At 35.2% G+C, this 21,910-nt stretch overlaps 1 protein-coding gene across 10 annotated transcripts in view; it reads right to left on the bottom strand.

Moving 5' to 3' along the window:
* The window catches only part of SLC4A10 (solute carrier family 4 member 10), a gene marked incomplete at both ends in the record, with an annotated part of 305,510 nt that overhangs the window by 161,862 nt on the left and 121,738 nt on the right, over positions 1-21,910 (bottom strand). For all 10 annotated transcript variants that reach the window (XM_079709598.1, XM_079709601.1, XM_079709599.1 and 7 more), the window contains one exon: positions 16,997-17,078. In XM_079709598.1, the coding sequence (XP_079565724.1) occupies positions 16,997-17,078 (82 nt within the window). The remainder of the gene's footprint in view (positions 1-16,996; positions 17,079-21,910) is intronic.

The raw sequence follows: 21,910 nt of genomic DNA, 5'->3' as shown, positions 1-21,910 counted from the left end.
TGGAGCCCTAGAATTTATTCAGAATTTACCTGTATGTCAGTTGAAGGAAAATACAGTTTCCCCATTAGAAAAACAAAGGGTTCATTAAAGGTAATACTGCTTTCTGAACACAAATCTTGCTAACAAATCCTGGATTTTTTGACACAAATTGTGTGGAACTATCTTGGCGAGTAGGTCCAGAATTATTGTAAATATTTTTATTGTATAAGAAATACCAGTACTGAAACAACACTTCATGTAGCTGTGGTCATAGTATATACTGTTTACAAAATTCAGTGAGGAAAGAGATGCATTTGGGGATGGAAAGGAATCTTACTATGATTAATAATAATAGTAATTAACTACTCTCCTTTATTTAGCTGGCAGGGAAGGGGTCAAGCTATCTACTCTTGAAGAGAACTGTGTGTTTTTTCTGTGAAATGAATATACACAGCTGGTGAATAATTACTGAGTTGCTACAGCCATTTATTTAGACGTGTCAATCATGGGAAAAGGTCAAGTACATTAAGCCAAATAAGCATGTGATCTTTAATTCCATGGAGACTCTAACAGAGTCAGAAAACACAACAAGGCATCATTTATCATAACATATCAAAAAACTCTAAGTCCAAGAGAAATTCTCTGCTGAGGGACAGCAGTGGAGAGAAAGAAAAGAGACCTAGAGGGTGTAAGTGAGCGTATGTGTGCATTGCAAAGAGATACTATTAGGCTACTTACTGCACTGTTGTTTCTTGTGTTATTTTGCTGAAAGAATAAAAAAGTCACACCAATGCGGTCATAGTCACCTGACCCTAGGGCCGCATTTTTAATTATTACAAAACAAAGGGCCACATGACTGTGACTATTCTTTACGGAAAATAAAAGTCTTAAAAGTACTAAAGTTGTTCATCAAAGGAACCATAGTTCTGAGATTTACTAGTTTAGAAGATACTGTGGCATATTTTAAAAAATACTATTTCTTATAAGTTTATAACACTATCTTGAGCAAAACATAGTAACTAAATTACTGTGTATCTTGCAATAGCAGTGTTATTTTTCATCTTAGAGCACAATAAGCCTCAACATTTCTTGATTAAATGAATGAATCCTAATAATATATATCTTCTAAGAAAAAAAAGAAAAGACAGGAGAATTCCCCATTTTTATAGGCTGTAAGACAGCTCGATGTTGGATGTTTACAGTGCTCAAAGGGAGGCTAATACAAATTAGTCAAGAAACAGGATAATAAGAAATGCTTATAGGATATGATCCCTGCACTTAAGATGGCCATTCAATTGCTCAAAAGTCAAGTTCAACAAAGAAAACAGCACGAAATGATACAAATGAGAAGCAGAACACAATAACAATCTGCATTAAAGCTAATGTTCTTGTGTTGTATCAGGCATTAAATGCTGTAGGAGTTCATAAATAGAGTGAAATCAAAGATAACCTGGGCAATTAAGGAAGGTTTCAGGGAGAAGGACTTGAGTCTTAAACAATTAGGTTTTGGATTAGCAGAGGAGTGGGAAATCTAGAAAAAGAAGATAATGTGCACAAAAACAGAGGAACAATTCTGGGTGATAATCTGAGGTGCATGTTAGAGCAGGGGAAAAATAAGGTGAGATAGAGCATGTATTTTTATAATCACAAAAGCTTGCAATTTCACTATTATTTTAAAACATTTATGTTTTGTTGTTTTTACAAGGAAGAGGGAGAAAAGACATCAACATAAGTTCTGGGATACTTTTAAAAAATGAATGCAAAAGACAGCGTGGTACTCCCCATCTCCTCAACCTCATTTTAATTAAATTATGATTTCTGAACAGCCCCGCCACTTTGCTTCAGGGAAATAGGTAGAAAATAAGCAAAAATTTTAAACTGTAAAATTTTCCAGATTTAGTTTTGCCTTGTATTAATCTGAAAGACACATATAGAAAGTGGCTCATTCTGGGAACTGGTAATTAAGGACAGAAGGGTTGCTTGGAAAAGCTGAAGACTTGTTGAGGAGAAAAACAGATTTCCATGAAGACAGTTGATGGAATTCAACTGTGAAACTGAAGGAATGAAACAATTAAAACATCTGAAAGCGAAGATGGAAAATACTCGGCATTTCTGCATAGATGTTTACAAATAATAAATAGTGCTGCAGATTTTTTTAATGGCCACAACATTTTAGCAGCTTCTCCCATCAAATGGTAGAATCTATTCTTCTAACCCTTGAACCCCGGCTTGATCTTTGGGACATTAGCTCATGTGATACAAAGACGCAGAGACAGCTTGTGCCCTGGTCCTCCCCTCTACTGCTTCTCGGGACTTTCGTGCCACCATGTAATCAGATGTATCAAATCTATCTAATTTTATCACATACAATTGCCAGTATATATTCTCTCAGCACCTTACATTTCCTTATAAAATTTTTCAAAATTTTGATTAAATAGCTAATTGTATAATCAGGTAATAATGCCTATGATAGGCTCTATAGGCAGTAATATGGTCTGTCTAATCATGTTCACATTCCCAGTACCTGGCATATTAAAAGCTCAATAAGTGTTGAATAAATAAATGAATGACAACAAATCCAAACTCTTTTTTACTCATTTTATGCTGGAGTAGGCTGGAAAATTAAAAAACTGGCTCAGAGAAGGAGAGAGAACTTTGAGGAAGATAGGATTTGTACTGGCAAGTGAAAAATAGATAGCATGCCTTGTGCAGGGAGGCACAGGCACACAGAGGGTCCAGAGATATATGTACCTTGTTTTTATCAGGAAGTAAACAGAATTTTTATTTCCTTAAACACCCATTGTTTAATGAATGCTTTATTCATTCAATGCTTTATTCATTGCTCATGAATAAACATGCATTTAGACCGCTATAGAAACAATGTTTCTTTTTTTTTTTTACATTTTACAGGAAATTTTCTTATTCTTTTTACATTTTACAGGAAATTTTAGACGAAGACAATGACTTTACCTGACAGCAGTGGTGTGCTGGAACTGGCTTACATCAGTTCACCAGAGTTAGTTGTGCACATCTCTTCATAACTCTGTGTACAGTGAAAACACTTCAGCAATGTGAAAGCAGCCATGAAAACTGGCAAATGCTACAAATTAAGGCTATGGAGGCAGCAGGGAGGAGAGAGGGAAGGAGGGTTATCAGAACACCACTGCCTGGTACCTGGTGGGTACATAAAGATGGAACTTCCTATTTTCTTAAGTTGTTGACAATTTTATATACCCATAAGTAATCTGACCAATTTACCTTAATAAGCCTGACTTCACTTTCTAGAAAGATCCACTTGTGCAGTTCTGTAATTACGTGGATATTTAGTAAGTACCCACTTCTGAGTAAAGAGGATAAAATAATTATTTGGGGCAATGCAAAACCACAGAGCTAAGATGATGTTGAAAAGTGAAATTAAGGGGCATCCATTTTCATCCTCTCATTTACATAGAATCCTAAGAGCCTCTTAGGAAAAAGGAAAGCTGAACCCAAATCCCTTTGCTTTGAGATTTAAAACCATTCAATCATTTCTGAAGGAGTATAGTGCCCTAAATGAAGACAAGCAGGAATGGATAACAGCCCCCCACTTCCACTCCCCATTAAGAAGAAACACCATTGATGGGAGGAGGGTCTGGACCCTTTTCCAAACTCAACAGCAGCCACTAGATTACTGCGTGTGTCTGTGTGTGTGTCTGATTTTAATGGCCCATTATGTGACTTATGCTAAAGGCCTTTCTGACAAAGTCACTTTGGTACTAAGGAGCTTACTCTGAGTGGGGAAAGGAGATGCATGTGTGCCCTTACAATAAGGGAAATAAAAAACTTGAAGTATAACACTTAAGGCTCAAGGCAGGTTTTGGTATGTATGTATGTGGAGGAGGAGGTTGTGTAGCTGACTGGATAAACGTGTACAGATAAACCAGGAAGGATCAACAGCTTTAATGGACAGGGCCTTGCACCAAATGATAGTGGGTAGTCACAAACTCCAGTGCAACTTGCATCATCCCAACTCCCTAGATGCCACCAGACTTCTAACTAGTGGTAGAAGATACTGAGACTAATAGGCTAAGCTCTCCAGGGTTAAACACTTGTTGAAATCAACCATGAGGGGGTATATCTAGTTTGTAAGGTCCATATTTTTGTCTCATTTTTTTTCACTGCAGTATTACTAGTACCTGGAGTTAGTGTCTGACATTTAATAATAGGCATTAAATAGAGTTGGAGGAATGAATGAATTAAGGAATCTGAAGTCCCGTTAATTCTCACTGAGGGTGGCAACAAGTTAGAGATATTAAGGACTGATTAAACCATTTAGTCTAAGTAACCCTATGGAACCTTGGAAGGAAGAACCCCAGGAGAAATGCCATACTTTCAGAATATCCAGGCAGGTGGTTCCTCTGGGTTATTATATTGTCAATGTTAACCAAATATGACCTAACTTTATATCTCAAGATGATAAAGCCAGACATACCCTTTCCATTAAGAAATTTATATCTGGTGATATTTTTTGCCACACCTACTCTACTTCAAATTTCTTTCTTCCTCAAGAAAGGTAAAGAATAAGTTTCTGTGCTTTTCAAGAGGCATAAATCATTAATAGGACATTTTTTAAACCATTTATACAGAGCGAGCAGTCCTTTTCAAATTCAAAACTAATGAACTTTTCTTGTCAGAGAACTGAAAAACTTAAAGGTATTTAAATATTAAGCAAAGTTAACAAGAAATTTAAATTTTAAAGCATACTCTGGAAGTTCACTTAAAGATCACAGAATTTAGAGATGGAAAGTTCTTCAGAGAGCACTTGATTGAGACCTCTCATTTTCACATGTGAAATAAACAGTAGTTGAAGAAGTTATCCCAATATTTCTAAAACTAAACATTTCTAAGTAGTCATATCCAATAGGGAAATTTTAACAACTTAGTTTATTTTCCTCATACAAAACTCTACTATTTCTGTATAACATAAAATGATGGTATATTTCATCTTCCATATAACCATCTTTCACATACTCTTAAGTTAGCAGCCATGTTCTTTCTACATATTCCCTTAGCATTTTCCTCAACTAATATTTGTATAGGATGACCTCTACTTTAGTCATATTCATCTTCTTCAGTGTGTCTACCTTAGGTTTATTCATTGTGTGAAAGTCCACAAGACACATATGGAACATTTTGGATACATCCATATGGACTCCTACAACACTCACAGGTGGAAATAACATTCCAGGAAGTGAATCATCCAGAGAGAGAATGAAGAATAAGAGGAAAAATAAATCAAGGATAGATATAGAGAGAAACCGACAGTTAAAAGATAGATGAGAATTGTCAAAGATTTGAAGAAATAGATGGAACTTCTCATATTATGTCAATGGGAGTATAAAACATAGATCAAAATTTTTAACTCTATAACTTTTTTACCCAGCAATCCTCCTGAGAATTATATCAGTAAAGTGCACAAGAATACATATACGATAATTCATAGCAGCTTTGTTTAAAAGATAAATGAGAAATAAAATGTCCATTGATAAGGGATTGGTTAAATAAAGCACGGTACAATCATGCAATGAAATACTAAGTGTAATTAAAATGGACAATATCAATATTAACATGGAATGATATTGATTTTTTTAATGAAGAGAGTAGTTGAAAAGATTACAAATTGTACCATAATTTTACTTATATGTAATTTAGTTATAATTACATCTGTTTATGATATATAATTAAATTATATTCTTTTATAATATTAATTCTGTAATTCTGTTCAGAAATATTAATTGTATTTCTTCTAAACAGTAGGTTTTGGTGGTTGTTTTGTTTGCTTTCTTTACACTTTATACTTTTTTATATTTCTTGGATTTTTCTAACTCAAAATAATTTTTTGTTTTAAAATAGTTTTAAAACAATAAAATGATTTTAATTTTGGGAAAAAAACATAGAAATGTCAGGCAGAGTAGGAAGGGCCAGTGGATAAAATAGAAAAAAATACCAAGGAAGACTACCTGAGAAGAGAAGCCAAGGGAGAGGTATGAGAGAAGAGAAGGAAGATCTAAAAACAAAGGTATAGTCAAAAGTTTTAAAAGCAACTGAGACTTCAAAAGGGCTGACAACAGGGGATCACTAGGCAATTAAGAGCACTTTTTAAATAGAATGCATATTAATAAACCTTAAGAGAATATTAAAGTTAGATAGCATGAGAGAAATAGTATTTCAACTTAGTAAACATGACTTTCACTTTCATGATCAGTACTGTTAAGTGCATTGGTGTTGCAGACACTATACTTTTGTATTAATCACTGTGATATCATAAAATGCTTTTCTGCCATATTGTCATCTAATTACAAAACAGCAATTTATCATTACCTGAAAAAAATTGAGTTATACAAAGGAAAAAATAGGTACAATTTTAAATAATTTAGCTAGATATTAGAAATCCTTTTTCTAATAAGACTGTAATACTTTTTTCACAGATGTTCCAAAGGTAATTTAGAAGCAGTTTTGAAAGTAGTCAAAAAAGAATATTCATAGTCAAGATATGGAAGCAATCTAAATGTCCGTCAACAGATGAATGGATAAAGAACACATGGTGCGTATATATATATATATGTATATACATATATATAATGTATAATATATATAATGAAATATTACTCAGCCATAAAAAAGAATGAAGTTCTGCCATCTGTAGCAACATGGATGGATGAAACTAGAGAGCATTTTGCTTAATGAAATAAGTGAGAGAAAGACAAACACTCTATGTTATCACTTATGTGTGGAATCTAAAAAATAAAACAAATGAATATATATAACAAAACAGAAACAGACTCACAGGTATAGAGGACAAACTAGTGGTTACCAGCAAGGAGAGGGAAGAGGGGAGGGGCAAGATAGGGGTACAGGATTAAGAGATACAAACACTATGTATAAAATAGATAAACAAGAATGATACATTGTACAGCCCAGGGAAATATAGCCACTATTTCGTAAGAACATTAAATGGAGTATAATCTATAAAAATATTGAGTCAATATGTTTTATACACCTGAAACTAATACTGTAAACCAACTATACTTCAATTTAAAAAGGATATTCATAATGTTCCTTCTGCAGAGACAAGACAAAAGCTTAATTTACCAGCAGAAAATTAAAAATTTACTTTCTTTTAATCATGATTTCAATCATTTTGTTTTTCTATATCCTCTTCCCACCCGAAACTCTCATTAGGGGTAGAAATGATAGAGAAAGAAAGGAAAATAATTAGATTTTTTCATTGTGCTTTCAGCAGTTCTGACAAACTAAGAGCAGTAGGGATGACTAGGCAGCCAGGAAAGAGGGAGGATAGAATGGGGTAGTGAACAATGTCACTGGGAGAAAATATAAAAGAGAGCATTCCAAAAAGTAACCTCAGAATACCGGTTCACCAAATCGACTTAGTTCTATTAAGGTTCCAGTGATGCTAGTACTGATAAAATTATAGGTGTGTGTAATCCAGAAAATCAAGAATATCACCTCTTTCAACTACTATTTAAAACTTGTTCAGTATTTATCTCAATTGATATTTAAATGTAAACATTTATGTGCCGGGTGGCCACTGTTATTTTTTCCCAAGGAGGTCTAGAACTCAAGTGCCCTATTGACAGCACCAGTATGTAAACCACTTTGGAGAATAAAGAATATAAAACAAATTTTGTTCAGTGCTTATACACCATTAGCACTTAATTAATATTGGTGAATGATGATGACTTCACAAGAAAAGCTCTAATTGACTGGTAGCCCACCCCTGCTTCTATCGTGAGGAGATAACCTGTGGAGGCTATGATCACATGCAGCCGAGGAGCTTTAAAGTAGGATACCTCTAGGGAAAAGATTAGCAGCTGAAATAGAGATTTAAGAATTTAATCAAGAAGTAGACTAAGTTGATCTCCTTCACAATGTCACCTTCATAGTATGATTCCCATACTATTAAACTGTATAACTAAATAATCAACGCACTTAAGTCTCAGACATCTAGAAAACTCAAAACAAAAGTATAGTGTTAATATAAACCTACAGAGTACATATTAAGAAGCTTTGGCCATTTGTGGTTTGTCTTCAAAGTATTAAATACTTTTGAAGAAAAATATAGAAGGATTAAAGGAATAAATTCTTTGCTGTAAAATATCCTCTTTTAATATTTATAGGATTATATTTAATGTAATGAAAAGGAATTTCTTTTCATCTAATACGTCTCTAAAATAGCAACTGATTGAAAATGTTACATATACACACACAAATATACAGTTCTCCTTATTCACAAAGGATATGTCTTAGGTCACATTACATAGCAAATACCTCAAATACTGTACTGTGCCTTTGATAGGTAGAGTGTAGTAGTAAATAGAGCCAGATTTATAAGGAACAATGAGGGAGATTAAGAATATGGGCTCTTATTCTAAAATCATCTGCCTAAAAACAGACATCCTAAACTAGGGATGGAAAATATATAATGAGGACCCCTAAATTAAGAAACCATACATTGCAGGATTTCTTAGCCACATATACACATTAGAATATTTGTTACTATACTCATGCAAACACATGTCTATAACTACTTGCAAATGGTCTAATAAACCAAATTTAGAATACTTTAGATCTTTTAAATTTACAATACACTCTAAAAGCAGACTGTAAATAACTAGCAAGTTACCACTCATTTTAAATAGACAAAATATCATGAATAAATTTATATATCAAAATAAATTGATGTGGGTCACATACAAAAATCATGTGAAACAATTAATATGAAGAAACATGGAACATGATATATAGCTCACCTGAGAGTTAATTTTAGGAATAAAAGTAATTCCATTATTACAGACTGTTAAAAAACATTTTTATTTGGTTCTTATTTTTAGGATACCCTGGAGAAAAATAGAACAATTCATTATGAAATGTGCATAGGTGGCAAAGATAGTCAATTAGGGAATAAAATTTACTACTGGCTATTTTTTTCTGGAATCTTCAGTATTAGTTTATCTGCCTAATTCCCATCCTCAAATATATCCAAAATATTTGGCAGGCAGAATGTACAATTTTAAATGGATCCTAAGTAATTAATTAACTTCACTAATTATTACCAAAGAATTGCCGTATCAAGTGACATTGAGCCCGCATCAACAATACTAAATTGCACAAAAGTTAACAACCCATAATAGCAGGAAAAACAGTTCTTTTCTTTTTCAAATAAAAGACATTTGGAACATGGAAACAATAAGATTATTCATTCTGTGGTGCAGCAGAGACAAGAATTTAAAATAAGAGAACATGCGGTTATTATTAAAACTAGTCTCCAGTGGGACAGGCCTTTCCTTTTGTGGAAATGAATCTGTCTAATGGGAATTTACTAACTATAAAATATTTCAAATTTTTGCAAAATTATTTGGAAAACTATTGTAATAGGGGTACTAATTATCGAATTCATTATTGCTTCATAGGATAGTCTCAACTTTTTAAAAATAGTCATGATTAAGTGAGTAAATATGCCCCAGTCTTCCAGTTAATAAACATCTTGCCCCATTCAGTCACCTAAAAAACAAGGCTCCAGGGCTTCCCTGGTGGCGCAGTGGTTGAGAGTCCGCCTGCCGATGCAGGGGATGCGGGTTCGTGCCCCGGTTTGGGAAGATCCCACATGCCGCGGAGCGGCTAGGCCCGTGAGCCGTGGCCGCTGAGCCTGCGCGTCCGGAGCCTGTGCTCCTCAATGGGAGAGGCCACAACAGTGAGAGGCCCGCATACTGCAAAAAAAAAAAAAACAAGGCTCCACATTATGCTTACTTCTATAACATAGTTGTTAAAAGCCCAGACCCTTGTGGGTTTGAATCCCTGCTCTTACACTTGCTAGTCATGGCCTGGGCAAGTCAATCTTTTGTGCTTTAGTTTCCTTATCTGTAAGATGGAGATGATAATAGTACTTACCTCACTGAGTAACTTCAAAAATTAATTCATTCTCCATTATTTGCCCTACTTCATGCAAATGTTTAAACTTCATCTCTAGTCACTCTTTACCCCCATGCACACAATCCCAATGTGTTAGCCACACCATATTTGCCATTCCCAGAATATAATGGATCCTTCCTTCTTTGCCTTCAGAACTCTCATTCATCCTTCTAAGCCCATCTCTGTCTCTGTGAAGCCAACTTTTGTTTCTCTCAGCAGAATTCATTTTTTCCTTCTAATGGCAATTTTTGGAGATAAAAGATCAGAAAAAAAAAGATCTAAGCCTAATTTTTGGCTTTTTCTTTATTTTTTCAAATTATTTTCTACTTTGGTTTCAAAATAGTGCATCATAATTATAGGATCAGCACTTACTATCTTCTGTTTTTTAGTGAAAAACACTTTTGACATTACAATGATTATGATCAGAAAAGCATTTTAGTAACCTTAAGAGCTCAGGAATGCATTGGGTGAAATGAAGAAAGTGGGAGGGTATTATCATTAATAAAATTATGTTATATGATAGCTTTGTGCTAGGTATTTTACTTACAGTATCTCTGGACTTTAGGTCCATGATATATTAAGTGGTCCCCAAAAGAAATAAACTAGTAAACCAAAATTTTTTATCTCAAATAAAATGAGCAAAAATATCAAGACAGAGGTATAATTCTCTCTATTAAATTCCTGACTTAAAAGTATTTTACTCTCTGCTAAAAGCAATACAGAATAAAGAAAATGTCTTTTTAATTTAATTCATAGCCAAGATTTAAATATTAGTTTAACTTTTCCATTAAAGTTTTAAATTTATGAATTCCTGAACATCAGATTAAAATGTAACTAGAGTTATTTATCTTAGTACAGTGCAACATAATTAAAAACTCCTGTATTTACATGTTAAATATTTGAAAGCTAATTCAATATTTGATGAGTGTTAATTATGCACATAATTACAGTATATAAACTTAACTTCTTACATGATTAGTGATATATTATTGAATTATATATAAATGAGATTCAATGCAACACATTTTTTAGTACCTATCTAGTTTAAGAAAAACTGCTGGACCGATACCATGGTAGAATGCAAATACATATAAGACAAAGATTTGTCCCTCAACAAGCTTATAATCAAATAAGAATGATAAGAAATATATACATAATAATAATAATATAAGAAATGATGTAAATTCAGAAAGAGAGATCTGGAGGAGGAAGATAATTATTCTGCCAGGAGGGATCAGGTAACGCTAATGGATGGGCAGAATGGACATTCTATTCTTTGTGGAGAAGATGAGAAGGCACCAATTTGGTATGGAGCAACAAAAAGGTTTTGAACACAAAATTTTTAATAATATTCTTGAGGTTTTATTGCATCTTCCATGTTCTCAGACTGAAGAAAAATAGCAGGTATTATTTTAGAAATATGTGCTAAAAGCATGCAAAACAAACAGTCTCTCTCTCACTAAAGAAGTTCTTTATATATCAGTGATTTGGTGGAAAATTTAACCTGTAAGGAGTAATGCAAGCTATAACAAGTGTAAAGTTAGACAACAAAGGAATATGAAGGATAAAATATCAGGCATTCTACACCATATACAGAAATTAACTCAAAATGGGTCAAAGACCTAAATGTAAGACCCAAAACTATAAATGAGAAAGAAAAATAGGGAAAAGCTTTATGACATTGGATTTGGCAAAGATTTCCTGGAAATAACACCAAAAGCTTAGGCAACAAAAGTAAAACTAGACAAATTGGACTGTATCAAAAAATTAAAATTTTCTGCATATCAAACACCACAGTCAACAGAGCAAAAAGGCAACCTACAGAATGGGAGAAAATATTTGCAAATCACATATACCTGATAAGGAGTTAATATCTAGAATACATAAAGAACTCCTACAACTGAACAACACATAAAAAAATCCAGTTAAACAATGACAAAGGACTTGAATAGACATTTCTCCAAAGATGATACACAAATGGCCAACATGCATATGAGAAAATGTTCAATATCACTAATTATTAGGAAAATGCAAATCAAAACCTGACACCCATTAGGATGGCTACTATCAAGAAAACCTGGAAAACTGCAAGTGTTAGTGAGGATGTGAAGAAATTGGAACCCTTGAGCAGTGTTGGTAGGAATGTAAAATTGTGCATCTTCTATGAAAAACAGTATGGCAGTTTCTCTAAAAATTAAAAATAGAATGACCCTATGATCCAGCAATCCCACTTATGGGTATACACTCAAAAGAATTGAAAGCAGGGTCTTGAAGCAATATTTGCACACTCATGCTCATAACAGCACTAGCCAAACAGCACAGCACTATTTCATAATAGCCAAAAGATGGAAGCAATCATGTCCATCAATAGATGAATGGATAAACAAAATGTAGTATATACGTACAATGGATATCATTCAGCCTTAAAAAGGAAAGTAATTTCTAACACTACAGCATGGATACACCTTCATGACATTATGCTAAGTGAAATAAGTGAGTCACAAAAGGACAAACACTGCATGATTTCACTTCTGTGAGGTATCTAGCATAGTCAAATTCATAGAAACAGAAGGTAGAATGGTGTTTGCCAGAGGGAGAAGGAAATGGGGAGTTGCTGTTATAGAGTTTCAGTTTTTTTCCAAGATGAAAAAGTTCTGACACTGCTTACACAACATTGTAAATATATTTAACACTATTGAACTGTACACTTAGAATTGGCTGTGATGATAAATTTTGTTATGAATTTTTTACCACAAAAGAATTTATTTTAATTTTTTTAAAAAAGCAATCCAGTTGTTTGACAGAATTGCCTTGACTGGAAATCGACCCGTTCAGTCAAAATGGCTAAAATAATAGCATATCATCTTCAGCTATTGAATTTTCTTCTCTTTGTTATCATCTGATTATTAATGACATACTATTTTTAGCAACTTATTAATTTGCTCTTATGCCTGCAGAAAATATAACAACGTCATATCTGAAAAAATAAAATATTGATTAAATTTTTTAAAAGTTCAGGCATCCATTCTGAGAAAAGCTGGACACGGCTGAACAATGAAGAGAGAATGGAGGTGTTTAAGTATAACTGAACTCCCTAACTATCCCTGCCCCCCACCCTTCGCCCTGGTAACCATAAATTCATTCCCTAAGTCTGTGAGTCTGTTTCTGTTTTATAAATAAGTTCATTTGTATCATTTTTTTAGATTCCCCACATATAAGTGATAAGGGAGTTTGGGATTGACATGTACACACTACTATATTTTAAATGGATAATCAACAAGGACCTACTGTATAGCACAGGGAACTCTGCTCAATAAAAAATTTTTAAAAAAAGAGCTGAAGAGGCACTTGGTTATTTTTATTAGGCCCATGTGGAAACTGACCCCACCTATCCATCATCCACCCTGGAGTTTCAGGCTCAGTGCAGTGTGCACACTCTATAATGTTATCCTTTAGTCAAATTCACTGAGAAGCAGACTCTGGAATGCATCTGTCTTATCAAGGCTTCTGCATACTTGCCACTTCATGTTCATTTGGCCAACACAGTGAACAAAAATGATGCTCTGAAGAACACCCACTCAGTCCAAATCCCTTTTGGAATCTATTATAATACAGGGTAGGAGAGTTAACACAGCCGCGGAGCAAGACCATAAGACCAAGAGAACGTTTACTTCTGGTACACCTTCTTGGTAGTAATAGAAAAAAAATGCATTTGCCAAATCAACAGCTGCATACCATGTACCTGTGGTCATGTTAACCTGCTCTAAAAAGATTCTACATCTGAAACAGTAGCTGCAATTGATGCTGCCACTTGGCCGAGTTTGCAGTAGTCCACCACCATTGTCTAGACTTTGACGAGTTTCTGTAGTGGCCAGACTGGGACATACTTTAGATCTTTAAAGATGGCACTAATCTCTGCTATTTCCTGTCATATACAATACTGATTTTCATTTAATATCATCGCCAAGGCAAGTACTTTCAGAGCCTTCTCACCCACTATAATAGTTCTTAATCCCACAGGCTAAGAAACCAATGTGATGGTCCTATCAATTACCAAGTAGGTCTATTGGCATGGTTCAGGGAACAGGAAAATGATCAATGAGTGGTTCAGATTCCTCAGGAAACAGACACTGAGACAGAAATTTGTGTTCAGGGGGTTTGTTGAAGAGAGCTATCAGCAGTAACACCTGTGAGGAAATGTGGGCTGCAGCATTTGGTAGAAGAAGTTGAATTATGGTACATTTGCAATAAAGGTCTCAGTTGACTCCACAGGAGGCTCTGAAGCTGAGACAGCCTTTCAGAATTATACCAAATTGAGGCAAGACTCTGGGCCTTTATACTCCTTCTCTGATAACTTATTGAATTCAGATGCCACAGGAGAGGCAGCTCCCTTTAGCTGAAGGTAATTTCTGGGGTAGCAATTCCAAATTCTAGTTCATTTAAAATAAATATCTATTGGTATATTTTATCTGTTACTAAAGAAGCTCTTAAAAAGTGGTACCTTATGGTAATTTTATTTTTAATTTCTTGAGGAACTTCCACACTGCTTTCCATAACAGTTGCACTATTTTACTTTCTCACCAGTAGGGCACAAGGGTTCCAATTTCTTCACATCTTCACCAACACTTGTTATTTTCTGGTTTTTTTTTTAAATAGTAACCATCCTAATGGGTTCGAAGTGATATCTCATTACAGATTTGATTTGCATTTCCTTAATAGTTGGTGATGTTGAATATCTTTTCATGACAGTGCTGTCCATTTGTATATCTTCCTTAGAGAAATGTCAATAGTTCAATTCTTTTTATCACTGAATAATATTCCATTGTATTGGCATACCACATAGTTTATTTATCCATTAAAGGACATCTTGGTTGCTTTCAAGTTTTGGAAATTATGAAAGAAAAAAAAAACAGTGGTGCCCTGGTCTTTTTCTTTAATTACACAGAAGGAGAAGCTACCACCACCCTTATCCTCAGTAATGCCACCTTTCTCTCTGGTGCTCTCCCACTTACCCATGTTATATTATATCATATGCTACCAGTTGATTTTTTCCTGAACCATGACATCCACCTCATTGCCCCTCATTTCCGATTCAGGGTAATCAATCTGGGAACCACTAACAGATCCATTAATTCTTTGTATGTATCACAACAGAATCCTCCACGGCATCCTCAAATGCTAGAATGTTTATCTACTTAATATGATCTGGGAGCAGGACAAATATTAAGAAAGTCAACATAAATAAGGTTCTTATTTTCTTTCAAAATTCTAAAATGTTGTCTTTGCATTCTATGATGTTAACTTCAATCACCAGTGACTAAGTCACAGTTATTCACTTCTGGGATTAAAATACCCACTATAGACATCAGCAAACAGAACAAAATCTGATTTATCCAACTGTGTTTTGCCAACCAGAAATCTGTTCTAAGAAGCATTGTACACTGTTATGTGTATTCCCAGTAAAAAGAAACGTATGTAATACATGTTGATACAACAATTAAAGTAACTTTATTAAATCTTATTTTTGTATTATGTATTTTCCATTCAAAGGGACCGTTTAGTATTTTACTGTAATTATTTATAAATTACTGTTAACTGCTCATTATCTGTGTGTGGATTATCAATCACAATCTTTAAATCCAAGATGATGTTTCACTGGAATTGAGTATATTTTTACACTAAATTCTTGATTTATTAGGTTTTCTTGTGTGAGTTTAGTGAATATAATCATAGCTTAAGTCATGGTATGACATAAGTAGAACAGTAACTATGCTGCTTTTCAAATCTAAAGAAAAATTCGCTTTCTATTAGACATTACTGGGTTAGATTTTTCAAGTTTCTGCTTCCTTCAATTTGTGTAATGAATATGAATAGCATGTAAATACTCTGCCTGCCCAGTAAGTATAACCTTTCCAGACCTTGGGTGCTTTCTGTGCATCAAGCAAAATGTCAAACACAGAGTGGGTATAGTTGTTGAAAGTTGTCTCTAAATAGTATGTTAACTCTTCTGCTATTTAATTGTTGTAACTAAATATAAGACCCAATAATAATGAATTTAACCATAATTTAAGTGGCTACAATTCTTAAGGGGAATGAACACTTACTTTTCAGCTGCTGTAGATTATTAGGAGCTATCTCTGATTAGTTTTACTTAAGATGATTTGGGTTTCACTTTTCAACAAAAAGATGAAAAACACCACATACCTTGTATCTCACTAGTAATAATTTCTTGTTAAAAATTAAAATGAACTAATGGCGTGTATACATTAAATTGCAGTGGAATAATAATTGTCAATACATATGTAACTCTTAGGCCAGGTACTATTCTAAGTATTTCTCCCTTATTTCTCATAAAAATTTAGGAAATATATTCCACTGTTATCCTTATTTTAACAACAGAGAAAACAGGTGCAGAGAAGTTAACTAATTAGCTAAAGCTTCCATAACAAATAAGGGACAGAAGTGATATTTGAATCCAGTACAGTGTGGTTTCAGAGCCTCTATACTTTACCAGCTGCTAGACCATACTACCTCCCTGTTGAATTATCTGACCTTCTTCCTACTGAAGAGAACACACACAAATGATGCCTCCAGCCCTCTCTCATATATATCTCAGTAAAACTAGAATACCAATTGTCCTTAACTCCCTTCCAGTGACAGCCTACTCTGACAACATAGGGTGAATTAGATGCCCCTCCTGTCCTCCACTGTCACATAACACCCAATATGCTGGTCTGTCATAATTTTTTTCTTTTCATTCCCCAATTAATTGTAATTCCTTGAAGGAAGGATTATTGAAAGACTGGCACACAACACAGTACAGGAATATAGGAGAGGTTCAGTAAACGTCTGTTGAATGAATTAATGCTTCTCATTGTTTGCAGGACTGACTATTGGCACTCCAGAGTACACCAAAACAGTCATATCCACCCCACCACCACCACCATTATTACTCTGATATCAACTTTTGCAGTTCTCCACATTGCAACAAACTTCACATTTCTCTTTGAAACACCAATAGGTATCCCCCCCACCAAAATAGTCTTACCTTCTAAATCTTCTTTTTCAAAGTGTGTTTTGAGAATAGAACGAGTTCCACCTCTATCCACAACTGCCTCTTCATCATTTCTCTGTAGAATAGAGAGAAATAAGATTAAATGATAGTACATAGATTCTCTTAATTTCAGCAAATAAACTTTAATGTGATCTAATAATTTAGGGGTTTAATTCAGTAACATAAACCTACTTGTACATGACTATTCTATTTGATTATCAAATGTTAGTTTACAAAAGACTAAGATTAATTTGACCACACATTCAGAGAAGGAATGTCATTTGATTTTCCATGAAATTGAAGGCAGTCAAACGTTCCAGTTGGCATCATTTGTTAGTGAGATGAAAACTAGAAAACAAACAGTTATCCTGTCAATTTAGTAACATGTATTTTTATCTCTGATAAAGAATTCTTGTTAACAAGATGACATTTTGAACTATACAAGGAAAATATGAAAATCATTAATGCTATGTCAGGGAGAAATAATTCCATTGCCATTATAAATGGGGTTGGGGGGAACTAATCTCTTGAAAGCAATTAGTATCAATTACTAGGTAAACTAAAACTCTAATGACTTTGTTTCAGTATAATGCATTTTATTCAAACTAAACTGTAAATTACAATCATGTCCATTAAACCTTCATTCAGTTTCTATAAATTTTTTTACCTATTTAGAAGGGCTGGGCATAGGCTTTGTCTTCTGAACACTGTACACATAACTCAAAATAGTATACTCAGTGATTTGGTACTCAATAAAATAATGGGGGAGGTGTGAGCATAATCCATTTTGACCATGCAGGAATGGACAAAATATGAAATACTGAATGAAGTGAAACACAAATTATTTACAACTTTTATCTGTGAACACCCAGGTAAAAATTACCTTAAAAGTGAATACCGAGTACAAAAGGAAAAATGAAAAGGTAGACTAAAGTTGAATGAAACCTTTCAAGATCTATTTCTAAGCCTATTCTAGTTTATTACTATTAGAAAAGTAAAAGGTTTTTGTTTCTTCTTTGAAAGCTTTTTAATTCCTGAACATAATCTTAATAAAGATTTGTCCTCCATGTTCGACAAATCAGTACTTTCAACTGCAGAAGTATAGACATATTTCAGCCTAAAAAGATCAGCTCTCATATGCTTCAAATGCAGCACAATATGCAGCAGAAGGACATGTTTTATAGCCTATAGTCCTGTTGTCTTTCTGACAACTTGTACTGACACAAGTCAGGGTAAAGCCTTTGAAATCAGAGTTAGATAAACTTATACTATAAATGAGAGAAAATGAGAGAAAAAATTAAAATGAAGATAGATTTCAGAACCCATTGCTCTTCTGTTTGGCAAAGTTTAAGAAAATCTGTTGGCTTAACCAATAATAGCAATAGAAAAACTAAAGTTGAGACTTTTATAATTTTCCTGAACCAGATAAATGCAAGTTTCAGCCTATTTTGAATCTGTTCTTGATACATTTACAAATCAAATTTACCCTCTGTACAAGACATTTTCAAATATATGCCACACTAGAATACAACTCTGCCCTCTGGGGTGTTGTTAGGAAGAATGCCAAAAACTAAGTCATGCATCCTTGTTCAAAGGTCAGAAGGAACACTATTCCAATATAACTCAAAATGGCAGTCTCTGAAAACAACTGCAAAATGGAAAGCTTATATAGAATACATGAAGATGTTTCCCCCATACAATAAATATTTGATTTTGATTTCAAGGACCTGAAATAATTTTCAGCTTATACAAAATGTTTTTCCCCTTATTTATATAAAGCATGTATACTCTCCACGTACAAAAGATAATTCTGTTGAATCGCTAATGTTGAGATATTGAGAGAAAATGAAATTTTGCAGCAGAAGTAGAAATGGAATCTAAATAGGAAACAGCTGATTATTTAATTACTATGCAGGTTACAAGCAAAGTGACCTAATTTTAATTTTTCTTTAAAAGAAAAAGAACTAGAAGCTAGAATATGAATATAACTCAATGTAAGTGACTCATTTTGTAGTTTCATATTATCCTCTTTAAATACTCTCTGGATGTTCCATATTTTCAGCTGAAAATTTCCAAGATACAGATTAATGTTAATACATATACTGAAATTCCTCTACTTTGGCTATAGCTCAAAAGATCACTTCAATATTATTCAAGACTTTGTAGCAGAATATTTCCCTTCCCCCTTATTACCAAGAGCAAGTAAATATGAGGTGTGATGATGGGAATGCAGAGGGACTTATGGCACTGGGTGCCAGTCTATGCAGTAATAGAGCAATAAGATACATTTTCACTTCATTTTGAACTGTTACTATCTTTAGAATTGGTGAACATCAAATATATTAATGCACCCTAATTTCCATATGTATTTACTCACCTAGGAACAAATTTTAGCACTGTATAGGGAGAGAACACATAAATATATTACATTGCCTTTCAATACAATTCACCCTTACTACACTGTTGGGTAAATGTTTATAAGATGATTGAGTTCAGTAAATAGTATTGTGTTGGGATATATGTTTCTCAATATGGGCAACGTTCCCCCCAAATTTAAAACATTGCCCATATTGAGAAATATATATCCCAACACAGTCACATATTCATATATATGTAATCAAAAGTTTCACAAACCAGTATTTACTCTTAGTATAAAAAATGCACTCTGATATTTTCTGTTACATGGTATACTATTTCATTTAGAAGTCCTAGTCACTTCCCATTAAATTTATTTCAGGACCGAAAAATAGCTTGTGACATGCAATTTGAAAAACATTGGTATAGACTATGGCCCTGGGACAGACTAACAGTAACTAATTCACACAGAAATTTCTTCTAGACGTGTTTGTAAATATCATTAGCTCTATGAATATGTAAAAATCACCTTTCTCTGATTTACCGTAGCTCTTGAGCACAGCCATCAATGAAATAAACTTTTCTAGTTTTACAAACCAAAATCTAACAGTAATCTTGTGAGCAGAAAATTCAAACTTTTTCATATCCTTTTAATTCTCATCTCATTTGAAAATGAATAGAGGAAAAGCAGTTCATTTTCAATTCAGAATTCTTTCTTCCTTAGAACTATTTATCATATCATTTTTAAAAAGTAACCACTTTTCTGCCTTTTTTTAAGGTATTAGATACTAGAATAGTATTGTGTGCTGTATAGTATTGTGTGCTGTACAGTATACAGTATTGTGTGTATAGTATGTAGTATAGTGTGCTGTATACTCTCTTTATTCTGTATACTCTCTTTATTCTTTTTTCTCAAGATTGCTTTAGCAGGGGGAAATAGGAAGATGGCGGAAGAGTAAGACGCGGAGATCACCTTCCTCCTCACAGATATACCAGAAATTCATCTACACGTGGAACAACTCCTACAGAACACCTACTGAACACTGGCAGAAGACCTCAGACCTCCCAAAAGGCAAGAAACTCCCCACGTACCTGGGTAGGGCAAAAGAAAAAAGAATAAACAGAGACAAAATGATAGGGACGGGGCCTGCACCAGTGGGAGGGAGCCGTGAAGGAGGAAAGGTTTCCACACACTAGGAAGCCCCTTTGCGGGCAGAGACTGCGGGTGGCGGAGGGGGAAAGCTTCGGAGTAGCGGAGGAGAGCACAGCAACAGGGGTGCGGAGGGCAAAGCGGGGAGAATCGCGCACAGAGGATCGGTGCCGACCGGCACTCACCAGCCCAAGAGGCTTGTCTGCTCGGCCGCCGGGGCGGGCGGGGCTGGGAGCTGAGGCTCGGGCTTCGGTCGGAGCGCAGGGAGAGGACTATTTGGCGGCGTGAACACAGCCTGAAGGGGTTAGTGCGCCACGGCTGGCCGGGAGGGAGTCCGGGAAGAAGTCTGGACCTGCCGAAGAGGCAAGAGACTTTTTCTTGCCTCTTTGTTTCCTGGTGCGTGAGGAGAGGGGATTAAGAGCGCTGCTTAAAGGAGCCCCAGAGACGGGCGCGAGCCGCGGCTAAAAGGGCGGACCCCAGAGACGGGCGTGGGACACTGGGGCTGCTGCTGCTCCCACCGCCAAGAGACCTGTGTGCGAGCGCAGGTCACTATCCACGGCCCCTTTCCGGGGAGCCTGTGCAGCCCGCCACTGCCAGGGTCCCGGGATCCAGGGATGGCTTCCCTGGGAGAACGCACGGCGCGCCTCGCGCTGGTGCAACGTCTCGCCGGCCTCTGCCGCCGCAGGCTCGCCCCGCCCCGCACTCCGTACCCCTCCCTACCCCCGGCCTGAGTGAGCCAGAGTCCCCGAAGCAGCTGCTCCTTTAACCCCGTCCTGTCTGAGCGAAGAACAGACGCCCTCTGGCGATCTACACGCAGAGGCGGGGCCAAATCCAAAGCTGAGACCCGGGAGCTGTGAGAAGAAAGAAGAGAAAGGGAAATCTCTCCCAGCAGCCTCAGAAGCAGCGGATTAAAGCTCCACAATCAACTTGATGAACCCTGCATCTGTGGAATACATGAATAGACAACAAATCATCCCAAATTGAGGAGGTGGACTTTGAGAACAAGATTTATGATTTTTTTCCCCTTTTCCTCTTTTTGTGAGTGTGTATGTGTATGCTTCTGTGTGAGATTTTGTCTGTATAGCTTTGCTTCCACCATTTGTCCCAGGGTTCTATCCGCCCGTCTTTTTGTTGTTGTTTTTGTTTTTATTTTTAAAATTTTTTTCTTAATACTTTTTAATTTTAATAACTTTATTATGTTTTATCATACTTTATTCTATTTTACTCTATCTTCTCTCTTTCTTTTTTCCTATCTTCCCTCCTTCCTCCCTCCCTTTCTTTCCTTCTTTCTTTCTTTCTTTCTACTTCTACTAATTCTTTCTTTCTACTTTTTCTCCCTTTTATTCTGAACCGTGTGGATGAAAGGCTCTTGGGGCTGCAGCCAGGAGTCACTGCTGTGCCTC

This window comes from Hyperoodon ampullatus, assembly GCF_949752795.1.
Source record: "Hyperoodon ampullatus genome assembly, chromosome: 8".
Classification (NCBI taxonomy): domain Eukaryota; kingdom Metazoa; phylum Chordata; class Mammalia; order Artiodactyla; family Ziphiidae; genus Hyperoodon; species Hyperoodon ampullatus.
This window is presented reverse-complemented; position numbering and strand designations above follow the sequence as displayed.